At 26.5% G+C, this 16,529-nt stretch overlaps 2 protein-coding genes across 2 annotated transcripts; both read right to left on the bottom strand.

Moving 5' to 3' along the window:
• Positions 1–6,681: 6,681 nt before the first annotated feature.
• LOC126859038 (uncharacterized) lies at positions 6,682–9,858 on the bottom strand. The gene is made up of 9 exons (XM_050609937.1): positions 9,715–9,858; positions 9,404–9,523; positions 8,786–8,903; positions 8,443–8,701; positions 8,100–8,219; positions 7,804–7,894; positions 7,472–7,617; positions 6,988–7,120; positions 6,682–6,751 (listed from the first exon to the last, which is right to left on the bottom strand). Exons 1-9 carry the CDS (start codon positions 9,856–9,858, stop codon positions 6,698–6,700), a joined length of 1,185 nt encoding a protein of 394 aa, XP_050465894.1. The 3' UTR covers positions 6,682–6,697.
• A 2,898-nt stretch (positions 9,859–12,756) lies between these two features.
• LOC126859041 (uncharacterized) lies at positions 12,757–15,463 on the bottom strand. The gene is made up of 8 exons (XM_050609941.1): positions 15,320–15,463; positions 15,014–15,133; positions 14,605–14,722; positions 13,962–14,226; positions 13,591–13,707; positions 13,370–13,460; positions 13,119–13,261; positions 12,757–12,898 (listed from the first exon to the last, which is right to left on the bottom strand). The coding sequence occupies exons 1-8, from the start codon at positions 15,461–15,463 to the stop codon at positions 12,757–12,759; spliced, it is 1,140 nt and encodes a 379-aa protein (XP_050465898.1).
• Between the last annotated feature and the right edge of the window lie 1,066 nt (positions 15,464–16,529).

Genomic DNA, 16,529 nt, shown 5'->3' on the forward strand with positions numbered 1-16,529 from the left:
CATACTCTGTAGATTAATTACAGTAAAAGAATCCTAATATCAAGATCACAAGATGTGGTCAAACATAATTTTACAAGCAATCACAATCGGCTAATCATGTAGACTTTGCACGTTTTAGATTCACTCACGCGCACCTGTTAGCTGTTATTGATTTTTACACCTAAGCTGATCTTGATTTTCATTACTGACTGTACTTTGTTGTTTATTATGTGTAGAGTCCTATAGCACTCTACTTATGTGTATGAATACTGTATCAATCAGCTGATAATGACAAGTTAATTACGAATAGAAAATATTAATTCTTACATATAAACTATTTAATATTTTTTTTCGATAAAAATTTGAATAGTCGAATAGTTCATTCAATATTATTACTAAAAAAATTATTCATTTAAATGTTAAATAAAAAATTATAGAATAAATTATTTAGGCGCGCGCGTTACAAAGATGATTCAAATATAAGTTAGATTTTTGATATAAAAATTTATTAATGAAAGTCTCCCCATATATTTGAATCATCTACATATATGATAAAAAAATAAAAATAAAAATATTATTTTTTCAAAAAATTTTTACATTAAAAAAAAATGTAATATTATGTAATATATGTAATTGTTAATATAAATTAGTGAAAATAAATCCAGCACCGTAATTTTTGCAATAATTTAATTTAGTTTTTCTAATTTATTAAAATTCTAAAATTTTTGATATATTTTGATATAAAAATCATAGTTTTTTTTTTCGAAATGTAAAAATTTGGAAAAAAGGGATATAATAATAAAAAAATAAATTATAAAAATAAATTATAAAATTAGTAAATTAATAATAAAATCGAAACAAATATTAAAACGTTAAATTCCGATTAAAGCAAAGACAAATTTTATTCTTCGAATAAATATTGGATTTAACAATTTTTGTTAAATCAAAAGCAATTAATAAACTATACAAATTTTTATTAAAAAAAAGATTAAATAATTTATGTATACATTTGTATATATTTGCCATTAATAATCAACTTGTCATAATGAATTGAATAATACATATATGTTATACGTATGTATGAACCAAGATGCAATTAGCTACACAGTAAAAATCAATATTACTTAAGTTGTGAAAATCAATAATAGTAATAGATCAATATGCGTGTGAAAGTATGGTTGTGGATTTGAGCGTGCAAATTATACGCAATATCATTGACCCACTGTAATCATTTATAAATCAAAAATTATTGTAACCTCGATATTTTTGTACTAAAATTGTCGATTCTAACTAATCTTTAAAATAATTAAAAGATTACGGTAATAATAAACCACCCGTATAAACAAAAATATTATAATTATAAAAAATGTAACATTTATTAACTCTTATATAATATCAAAATAATCATTTACTTGCTAAAGCTATAGTAGATAATTTTGCTGCTTTTGCGTATCGATGAATTATCTCCAGTTCATTATTATTTTTCAAGGCATTCCAGTCATTTTGAATTTGTTGCATTAATTTCTTTATCTATCATTGATAATAGCAATTATTTCATGTAACATAAAAAAAAAATTAACATTTCATGTAACAAAAAAAGAATAGAAATTAAAATTAAAAAAGTTTAGAGATTATAAAACTTAATTATATTAAAGCTTCTTTGCATTATGACATTTATAGATGAATAAGCCAGAATAATTATTAATAAATATTATTTTTGTACTTACATCCTCAGTGACGAAATAAAAAGTTACATATTTTACAGTAAATAACATGAATGGTAAAGCAGACGATAGAACTCTTAAAATGACATCCATATCGGATCTTGTCGTGATCAATTTTATTAACTAAAAATATTTATATATGTTATTTATCATAACCGTTTAAATAACAATTTAACAAAGTGGTTAAACAGAAGAATTTTTATGATAAATTCTCGATATAAACATCTACATTGCATTTGTAACAATTAAAAATAAAGTCAATAAGATTTAAGATACAATTAATAAGATGTTGATCTATAGAGATCATTATCACATACCTGAGGAATTATTACTGATATAAAAATAAATGATGATACGATCCCTTGAAGTTGTCGCAATATAATATAACGATGCGGCCACAAGCCAATAGCTGATAAAAAAATACGATTAAGCTTATAATAATGATCATTGTTGAAGTCCATTTCACAAAGTACTGGAAATATTTCTGTTTCTTCTAAGTTTATGCTATATTTTACTCTTATATACTTCATTACAAATTCTACATATAATCTTTTTTCCAGTTTCCATATCTTTCTAAATTGCAAGAAAATGTTTCACGAAATAACAAAAATGTAATAAGCATTATTTCCATATTATTTATAATCATTTGGAGAAGAAAAAGAACTAAAGCTGAATTGTTTTTTATCGTTTCGGCAGCAAGTTGGGCTGTTATTACGGATAAACAGCAAATTATTAAAATAGTCTGGAAGCGATCAATCATTGGTATAGCTCTCAAGATATAATATCGTAAATATTCTTTTTATTTCTATTTTGTGTCGGCGCAAGCGTAGTTCGTCTATGAAGTTGATCTATATGGACGAAAGTTCAGTATTGCGCGAACTGTCAGCGGGTGCGTTTTACAATACAATAATTCCTCCGGCACTAATATTGCAATACGTGGCAATAGTATAATAATTCATATTTATTAAACCATATTATTAATTATCAATAAGCATGAGTAATCTGATTATGATTACGTATATCATAAAATTACAAATCATAAAAGACTTTGTGTGAATATTATTTTTTTTTAATAGCACTCAAACAATATGGCAAGAGAAGCATAATAAAACTACAATATTTTAGTTATATCATCGTCAAGATTTTATTAGTTTAACATAAACTTTAAAATAATACACAAATACGTGCAATAAACATTTATATTGATATATCGTATTAGTTCACAGATCGAGTAAAATATTTGCCATGAAGAAATTGTCGATTTGTAGACAGCGCCAATAGTATGTGATCCTTAAGAGGTATGTGAAAAAATTAATGTACAAGCACAGTTTTATTTTCATAATTATTTTCATAATTATCGCTATTACTACTGGACAGATAATAATACTGTAAAATAAGATATCGATGTGGCAAGAAGCTGCAATTAGATATATTAATGTTACTGTTAAAAAACGCGTTAATACATCATGATGATCGTTGTTTACCGTAGTAAATCCTTCTAACGATAAGACAAAAGTGCCACCGGTGATCAATTTGCAACTCTGCATGCTTCGATGCAGAATAAATAACATTAATTTCTGCTCTCGTAGAGGTACGCGATACCACTGAGTATCATATCTAAAAATTAACACAAAGCATCTATAATTTACTGTAAGTGTAGTTACTGTAGTTTACTGTCACACATCTCACACATATGTGCGATTTTATTTAAACTTCTTAAATATGTAACCGTATTAAATGTATATAATGAATATTGAATAAAAATTTAGAACGCAATATAAATTGCGTTTACACACAAAAAAAAACATTTGCCGGAAAAAATATTCCAATGACTATTTCTTAAAAAATTTTGATAACTTTACAATTTACAAAGCGGTAAAAAAAATCAATAAAAAAAGAAAAGATAAGTAAATATATGTCTCTATTATTACTGATACAATATCATTGTACTCACACATTTTCATGAACTTCTATACTGTGATCTATGAAAACCTGTCCAGCATAATTGCCACAAAAAATGTAAACCAGATGAGCAACAACACACATAGTGGATATCAACAACTCGTTGCTATTCTTTACTAGAACGATCGCTTGAAAAATCTACGCCAAAAGACATCGTCGCTTTTCAAACGAAATATTGATCAATGTAGAAAGATTCTATTAGTCATCTCAACATTTGTTACTCACGCGAAATAAATTAATACTCAGTGATCCCACTCCAATCAGCATCAGGATAAAATAGGAGAGTGCTAGTTTAGACCACAAAAAGTTGTAAAACCTTCAACAATAAAAATTGCTCGACGTAAAATTTATTTCGCGTTATAATTACTAATATGAGATTAAAAAAAAAAATTCTTTGCAATAAACGATATGACTTTGCGAAATAAGATTTTCTTTTCTTTGCGTAGCATGAATTATGTGAATATATTCTATTTGGTATATCGAATATATATTATGAGAAGTATAGGTGTAGTTTGTTAATAGCTTTAAACTAAACGCGTATACCAACTGGAGAGCTCTCTTGTGAATCTCTATCGCGGCGATTATTTTCGTATGAATTTTCACATTTCGTACGAAAGAAGAAACTTGTGAAGCATCTTTGTCGAAGGCATGTTGTAGTCGATAACTATATAAATAAAGAAATTGCCAAACATTGTAAAATAGATACGGTGATAAAACGTTTCTTTTTTTATCAGGATTGCTTTTTCGCATTACCTGGCAATCTTAAACATTCCACAAGCATGGTGAATATATGATATGTATAGCGTTTCCGTGGCTAACACTGTGGTTATACTTAAAATTATTGTTACGTATATATGATAGAATATAACATAAAAGTATTTTTGTTCGTCGATGAAATATTCAACTTCGATCGGAAGTTTTTGTTTGCGAGAATAATTTAACGGCGCCACAACGTCAAGAATATTCGGAATATATACGGTTATTAATACACCAAATGCGCATGCATATCCGAATACTATAATTGTACATAAATTTATTTACGATTACAAATGTGATTGCAGAAACAAAATATATATGCTTTCTATGTAGTATTTATATTAAGTTTCTATTCACATACTAGATAAAAACTTGTTATATATGGCTTAGTTTTATTTATTATCCACAATGTTAATTTGTCATGTACCTGAAAAAATTATTGTGCATAATCGTCCAAGATTTGCATACTTCTGTATTATTTCGAGTTCCCTCGCATCTTTCAAAATATTCCAATCATTCTGGACCAATTCCATGAGCTTCTTTATCTATAATTATGGCATATTTATTCGACAAATAAAAATAATGAACATGATGCTTACTCTCGTAATCTTATTTACTCTTATAACAAATATATAAGTTACATATTTGAGACAATTAACAAAACGTATCATATGTTTATAAATTAAAGAACAAAATGTATGTGAATATAAGCAACTTATTCTAAAGTAATATTTTTTAAAGAAAGCATTAATTAGTTTCAAGAAAATCACAGTACAATCATATTGTATACTTACACTCGCAGGGAGTAGTAAAAAGGTGATATATTTAATAATAACAATCACACCAGGAATCGCGAGCGACAAGACTCTTAGCATAACTTCCATATCGTTTCTCGATGTGATTATCTTCGCAATCTATAAATTTTGGCAAATTTCGTGTAATAGATAACCATAATGTAACATTTATACGTGAAATATAAGAGCAAAGAAATTATTGCGCAATTTCATAAAATTTAAAATTTTTTAAGACACTAGAAATATAATTATAAAAGTGCAAGAAATTTTTTTTTTTTAATATACATAGAGGAAAGATCTGCACAATTTAAATTTATCCCGTTCGTACCATTGCCGCGCTGCAAGTTATAAAAAAACTAGGCAACATCAACATTTTGATTAGTTTAAATATTGATTTATCATACGGCCACAAACCAATCGATAACAATAGTATGCGATTGAGCTCATAATATTTACTTCCGTCGAAATCCATCTTCGACAATGGTCGAAACAATAGTGTCTGTACAAAAATGTTGAGCAAGGATATAATTCTGAAATATTTTAATGAGAGCTCGCAATTTTTCCTTTAATTTTCCGAAATCGCGAAATTACGGTTATCATGCTATATGCACGTTATTATTGATTCATTATTGTATTATACCGAAAAAAAAGAAAAAGAAAAAATTCAATAATTGCAAATATTACTTGCATTTTTTATCGTAAAAGATAGTATGAAAGCATTTAGTTTGCTATCTATAGCTAATCTTTAATTTTCTTAATAATATCTCTTATTCGAGTCGACGCAAGCGCGATAAAGCTTTTGTTTCAGCGGAATTCTACACTTTCATTCGAGCAGTCGGATAGTACGTTTCACACTCGTTCTAATTATGTCATAGTAGGAGAAAACAATATAGTAAAGATACAATAGTGTATACATAAATTCATAAATTTATCCTCATTAAAGAGAATATCATTCTTCATACTATACTGTTCTAAAATTTGAATCGATGTGATCAAAATATTAAAACACACAGATTTATAGAGAGATTAATGACCGCATACATATCACACATCGTAATGAAATACTGGTAAGTAAAGTTCTACACAACAAGTAAATAATATTTTTATTTAACAAATTCGCGATAATGTCATTTTCACATAAATCAATATTTATTTATAAAAATATATAATTTAGTATATTTGTTGACGTAAAACTAGTTATACATGGATAACTGCACTGTTCATTATCAATTGCGATCGTTATTAAAAAACAACTAACTCTAATAAATAATAAAAATAGAAAGAGAAAGAAAGAGAAAAAGAGAGAATGCGAATAATTGATGTGAAATCATCGTTTATTGACACTGACATTTAACTAATATTTTTTTCTTCATAATTTTTTTATAAGCTATTATATAAATCCAATTCTATTTTATTATACTAAAGTAATCCTACTGATTTAATATAACTAATTATAACTATTTTTTATGTCATCGCTTAGCATTACTTCTGTACTGACCAAAGTACTGTAAAGTATGACAGAGTTGTGCTCATAAGCTGAAATTCAAGCTTTATGTTATAAAAGGAAGATTATATTCGATGATTTTTATTAATCTTCTTAATAACGATACAAAATATTGAACCTTAGTTTAGGCAGAAAAAAAAGTGTTTAAGAAAAAAGTAGCTTATTTTAATTGTAAGTACTAATATGTAATAATGTCAATATATAGTCTATATACAATGTTATTAACATTAATATACATATAGTAACGTTGTTAATATGTCATATTTACCGCTGCAAAGCCTTCGAACGATGGAACAAACATACCGCCTACAACCATTTTGCAACTTCTCATACTTCTTTGCATTATAATCGGTAATAACCTTTGTGCTTGCAAAGGAGCGCCATTCCATCGCGTGAAATATCTAAAAATTATGCCTGAATATCAATTTTCGTCTCATATTTACGATTGATGTTCCATATTATATATTAGGACAACGTAAAATTATTTTTCAATGTTCCTTTGGCATTAGTTATACAATATATAGAACGCATATATGTATATTTTTAGTGAAATTCTAATTTAGCGTATTCAATTGTTAAGATCTTATTGATATTATTAAGTATTTAAGTATTTAAGTTTGCCGTCTTTTTAATCGTTTATTGTGCTATGATCCTTGATATATTGTAAGATTTAAATATGTTTAAAAAAATTTTTTTCAGAAATTTTTATCGACTTTTCGAGTTTCGAATATTCAAAGTTTATTTTTACTTACGTATTTTCAAAGATACCAGCGCTATGATCTATTAAAATTTGACCAACATAGTTACCCAAGAATAAATAAAAAAAATGGCCAAAATTAAATGAAATTGAAATTATTACATTGTTCATCTCTTTCATAAATAGTATTGCTTGAAAAAGCTGGAAAATTAGGAGGAAATATTAGCGCTGTAAATATTAATAAAAAGTTGATTATAAAAGATAACGTTTTTCAAATGTACAATTGATCAATGTAATGTTCATAGTTCGTTCATAGTTTTCGACCTTATTGAATATGCTTAAAGATAAAACCAAATATTTAAAAATTTTTTTTTAAATATTACTCACGCAGAATAAATTAATGAGAAGAGATGTAATACCGAATACAAGCAAAATGCTGTATGATATCGCCAAGGTAGACCATAGGAATTCGGAAAACCTTGAAAAGAAAGAAGGGCATCAATTGAACATCAATGTAAAATTTTCGTGCGCTATTTTTGATTCTGCGCGAATTTTTAAGAAGTTTTTGAATTTTAATATTATTATGCATTAATATTATTATGTAGATTCAATAGTATGACAATATATAAATTTGATAAAAAATATTGTTGTTTTAAATTAGTAATAAAATGCATTGTACTGACTCGAGAACTCTTTTGTGAATGTGTACAGCTTCGATTACTCCTTTACAAATGATAGTTGTTTGCTGTTTAGGTGTGTAAATTTGTAAAAGCTTGTTGTCAAACGCTTGATTCATTCGATAACTGCGAAGATAGTGATCGTATATTGTAAAAAATTTATGTGATTTTGATTAATTAAAAAATACAAATTAAAATAAAATATTAAGCAAAATAACAAAAATATAAAAAGCATAATTAAAATAAAATATATAATAATCTATCAAATTTATACATTAAATATATACATTAAATATACATGTAAAATAAATATATCAAAACTGCGGAAGATTTTCGTTTAGTTTATTACCTGACAATTTGAAACATTCCACAAGCATGTTGTACGTACATTACATACAACGATTCGGTGCCAATCAGAGTAGTGAGCATTATACTTAAAGTAATATTAAAATGCAAAAAATTGACGTAAAAATGCTTTTGCTGATCGATAAATTTTCCCGGAAACAGAATTTGTCGTGGACGCGAGTAATTTAGCGGCACAAAGATATCGAGGATAATTGGTACGAATGATAATGACAAATTTATTGATACAGCCACAAAACCCATTACTGAAATAATGAAAAGACAATTTTAAATACAATTGTATGTCGCGTTTGTTAAAAGCCATCAAGTTACGCACATTTATTTCTTACTTGTAAAAGCCAAGGTGCACATACTTCCAATGTGAGTGTATCTTTCTATGATCTCCAATTCCTTTTTATCTTTAAGCATATTCCAATCTTGTTCTACACGATCCATGAGATATCTTATCTGTTCACGAGAAGTATAAAAACTCAGATGTCTGAATAAACTTGATTATCCTTTGTAATAGAAAGGCAATGCATTTTCAACTCTTGCTATAAAGATCTGTATCTTCATCGCGCATTTACAAGAATTAAATTTATTATATCGTAAATGTTTTTAATTTAGCGCACAAACAAAAAATCTAAATAAAATAAATTTTCAGGTAGATAACAAGAAATATTTATTAAATCTATTTAAGAAATAGAATTCTATTTATATAAGATAGATAGTTTAAATATATTTTTGTCTCATATATATAATAAGCCGCAAAAATTTTTCAAAATGCATTATTTGAATAGTAGAATAAAATGTACATTATATAAAATTGAGCGATCAACATTAAGTATAAAATATCTTGCCTTGTATGTAAAAACAAACAGAACGTGATTTATTTATTATCAAATATGACATTTCAAAACATTGAGAAGAAGGTGTAATGTAAACACAACAACGTATTATCGGCTCACCTTTTTAGCGACTATACAGAATGTTTGATACTTTATAATATAAATGAAACCAAGTACAATAGGAAGGAAAAGTTTCAGCATGAGATTTAAGTTTCGTTCTAACGTTATCAATTTCGCAATCTAAAAGCAGAAATCAATGATCCAATTAATATCTATAAATTTTTAATTTTAAATTAGCTCTTGCATCTCGCATCAGTTTAAAGGAAAATATAATTTCTTGCATAGAAATTATGTGACAACATATGACAAATTGTGTTTGATGTGCAATACCAGCAGATTTTTTTTTAAAGGGTTTTGCGCAATGTTCTTACTTGATCAACCACCATGAATGCTACAATAAGGTTACAAAATATTGCTTGACAATATTTAAACAATGAATGATCGTACGGCCACAAGCCAACTAGCTGTAACAGACGTCGATTCAGTTTATAATATTCGTTTCCGAGGAAGTTCATCTCTTCGCGCCAGTCAAAATACTTTTGTGCTTAGAAAAACGGAGAACAATATATTTACGTGTATTCATCCTTTCCCACTCTATTTTTCCCATTTATTAAATCTATTATATTTCTCGCTATGTTGCATCTTGCTTGTCGAAATAAATGTAAAATATAAGTACTACAATTTGCAAAATCATTCGTGTGTTTAAGAATAGATTAAAATTTTATCTCTGTATTTCGCATCTGAACATCCGGAAATGATATGTAAAAAGAAATTTAGTAATCTGCGCAATTTAGAATTCCACGGTCAAAGAAAAGTAATTTTCTTATACCGCGAATTGGCATATAAACTTTTTTATTGTTCATCGAATTGTCGATAGTCATGTTTCGCGTTGAAGTAAACTGCTTTATATATATATATATATATATATATATATATATATATATATATATATATTGTGTGTGTTTGTGTGTGTGTGTGTATAATCTGATAAAGAAGCTGTTATGTATATGAGAATTATTTTGAAATATTTTAAAAGCAGAGTATATCTAAGTGAGTAACATCTTAATATGTATTTCTTCTTCTTTAACATGCACACATTTGCTATTTTTTAAGTCGGAAAATAATAAACAAAAATTGTGTTCCATATCACATATAATTGTAAATATGTGTAAAATGTTTCAATATAAATATATTCAACTTCACACACATTTATTTAATAATAAATTTATTTATATTTATTCGAAAATATAATCTTAATAAATTAATATGAAGAAGTTAAACTATTGTATTGAGCATTATTATTTTTTCATTTCTTCTATGTATTTAATATCATCGCTACTTATTAGAATTTATTATAATACAATCTGACATCTTATTAAAATATATTGTAAAATTTGATAATGAAAAAAAATCATATAAAATTTTTCTGAAATTATATGCACCGTGTTATGAAAGGGATAAGAAAAAACTTTTATATACGAAAAGTAGGTAAACATTGTGCATGTATGTGTGAAAGCCAACTATATAATATTACAATAGTCTGCGTCGGCGTCGGCGTCGGCGTCGGCGTCGGCGCCGCAACGCTGCGCAAGCGTAATAGTGAGGGACGCTCCTCGCGGGGTTTCACTCAATACTGCGTGAACCGTCATGCGAGGAGCTTCGCTACACAGCTGCAGCTGTTGAATTTCTGTTTCTTTGTTGTCCTTCATTGTCGCGGAACATTGTGTATTTATCGTCGCGTTAACGATATTAAAAATTAAGTATCCGTGAACAGTTGAATTTCTATTTGCTCGTAAAGTCATAGATGAATTGTGTTGTGCAGTGTGCTGGTGAAATGTGTGAGCTTGTGTTTCTTTAATTTCTAATGAAATGTCTGACACGAAATCGTGCACTGAAAATACTTCGAAAATTTGGCGATTTGACTGCACTTTGATATATGGAAACAAGGTACGGACGATAAAATGTAAAGGTAAAAATGCAGATGATGTGTACATGCAATATAAATAAAATGCAGTATAAATAAAAATATTTCTCTACATTTCTTATAAAAAGAATATACATTTCTATGAATAACATCAATTTTTTTTTCTCAAAATATTGTTAGCGTTAAAAAAAAAATTAATCTTTTCATGATAGTCGAAATATATAATACATCTATATTTATGTTTTGATATTATCATCAATTTAGAAAAACAATTTTATATATGTATTATATAGATTATTATTATAACACAATATTACTTTATGTATAAAAAAACTATTCTGCAAAAAAAATTCTATACTCTGCATAAGAAATTATTTAATTATTTTATTATCTTTGTTAACAAAATTTCTACAGCTATCAATAAAGAACTGTACATGTGAAATTATTATATATATTATCAACACTTTTCTCAAAAGTTAAATTTTGAAAAGATAAAATGTCAATAAATTATTTAACATTTAAACATTTTAAATTAAAAAGAAATTGTTTTATGAAGTAAGAAATACTTTTATAAACTTTGTTATAATTGTAATTATATTGTATATATCAAATCGACTGATTTTATTTTCAAATTGCTTGAAATATTGCTTGCATTTAAACATAAATACAAAAAAAGAAAAAAAAATATTAGAAAAATTATTTTCTTATTATAAAGATTCGAATCTATAGAGAGAATGATAGATAATATTTCAAATTTAAACTGTTATAATATTTCTAATAAAATTCATATATTTTTAAAACTCCTGGAGTATTTTTAAAAATCCTTCTCCCTAGAGTTTAGAGATTTTATATGACAACTTTTATATATAACTTCCCTCCCTTATATTTAATTATATATGTATACATATTTTGATTTTCCTTTTTTTTGGATTTGAGCTGTCTTTATAATGCTATTATTAGATAAAATTGTCATGTACGAAAAACTATTATTGGATGTCGCTGCATCATTTTGAAAAAAACTTTTATATATTTTATAAATATATGATAATTTTGTAAATATTGCATATTTATTTATTAATTCGAATTTTAAGTTAGTATTATATATATTATGTGTTTTTTAAATATGATCGTTAATGTGACGGAAGAACGAAATATAAAAGACTTATATGAGAGAAAAAAAATGTCCATCTATATATTGGGTGTGCAAGTAACACACGATAGGAATTATTCCAAAAAATAAATAAGCGTGTACTTCTCGTGATCACAAATTTATTTTATTACAGTATACATGTAAAAATAAGACTATAATATGCACTCGATGATGCATTCTAAATCCATTAATCAAATTTTTTAAATGTGACTATAAATTTTGTCGTTACTCTCGCACGGATTGAATCACCGTAATATATGATATGGATATACTCATGAGCTGTAATAAATTTTTTTTTTCTTACAATACATTGATCGAAACAATATTTTTTCACAATGTTTATCTTACCGTTGCAAAACCTTCTAATGATGCATCAAATAAACCTCCAGCAGTTAAGGTACTCTTTTTACTGCTTTTATTCATTACAAGCAATGTTGACTTTTGCATCCATAATGGTGCGGCGTACCATTCCGTTTTATATCTGTTAATACAATTAATATGTCATTAAGTCATCAATTAATCAAATAAATTTTTTTATTTTCTCTTAATTAATAAATTTGTAATTTTTAATTTAATTGGATGAAAAGTTATATATTGATAATCATTCATATTCTGCTTTTCGAGTATTAAAATCACTAAAATTAAAAATCTAGAATATTTATTAAAAGTTATATTTTATAAACCATATTCTTAATACTTACACTGAGTGATAAATATCAGTACTAGTATCTATAATACCCTGTCCAACATAGTTTCCCAGAAATATGTAAAACAAATGTAGAATTAAAATACTACTAAAGATCAGTAATTCTTTTATATCATTCAGGATTACTGCGGTAACAAACTAAACGGAGCGTTATTAAATAATTATATTTTTTGTATTTATATTCGTAATAATAATTAACATTTTGTTATACACGTTGTGTTTTTTTTTTTTCGTATTTACGCTTACATTAAGAACACTGAGAATAGCCAAAGACACTCCAAATCCTAACAATATGAAATAGAATGTCGCAAAACTGTTCGTCAGCATAGTGGCTAAACTTCAACAATAAATTTTATAACATTTTAATTTTATAATATATCGTGAGAATAATTTTATCTTACAGTATCCGAGCAAAAAGACTTCGAGTGCACACAAAGGAATAATACACATAATACTGTATTACTAACTCCAGAGCTCTGCGATGAATATATACAGCATGAATTAGTTTCTCGTAAAATATAAATTGCTTAAGATTCTCTGATATTTGTTGTACACTTTCATCACATATATGTTCCATTCGATAACTACAAAAATGCAATGATGTTATTAAAGGGGAACTGAATCAGTTATGTTAAAAATTAATAAAGCTAATAAATTTTGAGTTTCATGAATTGACGTCAAATTCATGAATTTCAGAATGTATTAGATTTATTAACTTTTGATATAGCTGATTCGTCCAGTTTCTTCTTTAATCTTTTTGCAATGATTTTTTTTTTCGATCCTATTTTGAGAATAAACTGATTTATTACTCATGTAAGAAAACCGTTCTTGTTTTTACCTAGCGATTTTGAACAAGGCACAGTTGTGCAGTACATATGCCATGAGCAACGTTGCAATAGCCGCTATTGTGATACCGCCAGCGTACAGGGTGACAAAAATATGTATAAAAATTATGTTATAATATACTTCTTCATCAATGAAATAATACTTCACTAAAATTGGTAAGCGTAGCGGTCGCGAATCATTCATTGGCACAACTATATCAAGTATGCGTGGTATATAGATTAATATTGTCAATACCAATAATAAGTTAATAATCAACACTGAAATATTATTATTTTATTATTCACCAATATGTGAATTATATTACGTATTTGACAAAGTACAAAAGTATGGATCAGCTATTAAATATAATGAATGTAACGTACATTAATCACGTAAGAAATGAAAAAAATATGAATCGCATTAGAGAAGCATATTTTTTAATTTCATTAAAAAAATACTAATGTGCTGGAGATAATATACGATACTATATGTATGGAGAAATCTACGCTATCGTTAAAAATTTTATGAAATTTGTACAAAAAAGTCCAGTTTTTCTTAAGAAATAAATTTAATGTGACGTGATGAACATAAAAATAACATGTCGGAGAAAGAAACTAAAAGTTGAGATACGATTGACATTTGATTTTAATTCTTACACGCAAAACAGATTATATATAATTTTGCGATATCTGCGTATCCTCGTATTATTTTCAATTTCGCTTGAGTCTTTAACAAGGTCCAATCGTACCGAATTCTATCGAATATATATTTTATCTACGATTACAAATAAAGTAAATATTCTATTTTGGTAAATAACAAAGTAAATATTTTTCTAAGTGGCTTCTTTTGGGGCCATGCGCTTGATACAAATTATCTTTCATTATATTTATAAATTAAAATTGTATGTAATATACAATTTGTAATATATCGAATAATTAAATTATATATAGCATTATTTAAATCAGAAAATAAAAAAAAATAAAATAAAATGACAGAAAATATTTAAAAACTTATACAAAGACAGAAATTTTTGAACATATTAAAAGTAAATAAATAAATACTTACATTATTGGCAAGTAGAAAATATGCGTTATATTTTATAATAAAAATAAAATTAATAACAATATACATGGAAACTTTGATGATAATATCGATGTCGCATTTTATTACGAAAAATATGTTGAACTAAAAGCAGTAGTTTAATTGAAAGATTATAATACACAAATATTGTGAGCAAATATTAATTTATGTGAAATATTTATTCATTTCTTATCCTAAACAATTATTAATATTGATAACAGATATATATCCTCATTGAAATAAATTTCGTAAATAAATAAAATAAAATGAAAAAAATCTTGTTTATAGTACCTGGCATAACAGGAAGGATATGAATACTGTTTCAAAAAAAATTATTTGAATTTTCCTCAAGCCTGAATTTTGGTAAGGCCACAGGCCAAGAGACAGCAGAAGAATTCGATTCAATTTATAGTATCGTTCTCCAACAAAGTCCATCTCGTGAAAGGTAAGAAGTGTTTGTCAGGATTAACGGCGCGAAACTACAATTCCTCCTCTACGTATACAAGTCAGACGTATACAATAGGCTCCCCTTTTTCAAATGCACAGTATAATTTTTAGGGTGACATCATTGCCATGGAATAAACAACAGGTGTGAAAAATTTATAAAGTGCCGGTATAAGAATAAGTGTAAATAAAAAAAGAATCAATTTTTCTCAATTTTCTGACCCTATCACATAAAAATAAGCTATCAAGATAATATTATCAAAATTAACAATATTCTAGCGACATTATCGTATAGTTCTTTTTTCTAGAAATAAATATCTTCTTTTTCCTCTTTCTCAAATATCGATCCTAGTGTAAAGCCTTCTGGATGATTTAGGCCCTTCATTATAATTTGAGCTAACAGTAGTATCTCATATCATAGCAAATGTCTTTGGAATCTACGTGCTTCATATTTGTTTAATCAAAATTAGTTTAATTAGTTCAAAAAAAAACTGAATTTATATCATATATATATTAAATCCTGAAGGGAAAAAAAGGTATATAGTACACATCTTTATACATGTATATGTGCACATACACACACGGATGCAAGAGTAATTCGATTTTTCGCCGTTAGAAAAAATGGTTCAGGACGCACATAACATAGAAAGAAACGATCAATAACACTTTTGTGTCACACATTTAATAAATTAACGGCCAATAAGAGCACGCCTAGTCCAAGATAATTCCATAATTTAATCATCGAATTTTTTTTATAAAATAATTAAATACTGCATATTTATTTTTATGTACGATCGATGTATATTATAAAAATATATTATAAAATATATTATAAAAAATTAATTCGAAAATTTATGCATTAAATATGATAATATTGAAAAACGAAAAGCATGCTTTTCTATAGAGAAGAGTGCAAGAAATAGTAAATATATTTAATGATTAAATAAATCCTTGAATAAACAATTCATATACATGCTTTCAGTGTCGTACATAATTCGCCAGAGGATGAATATTGCCGCATTATATCACGCTTTGCCTTCCCCTTTTCAAAGATTTC

The sequence above is a fragment of the Cataglyphis hispanica genome, chromosome 2 (assembly GCF_021464435.1).
Source record: "Cataglyphis hispanica isolate Lineage 1 chromosome 2, ULB_Chis1_1.0, whole genome shotgun sequence".
Taxonomy (NCBI): domain Eukaryota; kingdom Metazoa; phylum Arthropoda; class Insecta; order Hymenoptera; family Formicidae; genus Cataglyphis; species Cataglyphis hispanica.

Coding starts and splice junctions, on each gene's coding strand:
- LOC126859038 (XM_050609937.1), bottom strand. CDS start 9,858: ATGAACTTCCTCGGAAACGAATATTATAAACTGAATCGACGTCTGTTA. Junction 8,702..8,785: donor GTGCACCTTGGCTTTTACAA/GTAAGAAATAAA, acceptor TCATTATTTCAG/TAATGGGTTTTGTGGCTGTA. Junction 7,895..8,099: donor ATTCACAAAAGAGTTCTCGA/GTCAGTACAATG, acceptor TTTCTTTTCAAG/GTTTTCCGAATTCCTATGGT.
- LOC126859041 (XM_050609941.1), bottom strand. CDS start 15,463: ATGGACTTTGTTGGAGAACGATACTATAAATTGAATCGAATTCTTCTG. Junction 13,708..13,961: donor GCCTTGTTCAAAATCGCTAG/GTAAAAACAAGA, acceptor GCATTTTTGTAG/TTATCGAATGGAACATATAT. Junction 13,461..13,590: donor ATTCATCGCAGAGCTCTGGA/GTTAGTAATACA, acceptor TTATTGTTGAAG/TTTAGCCACTATGCTGACGA.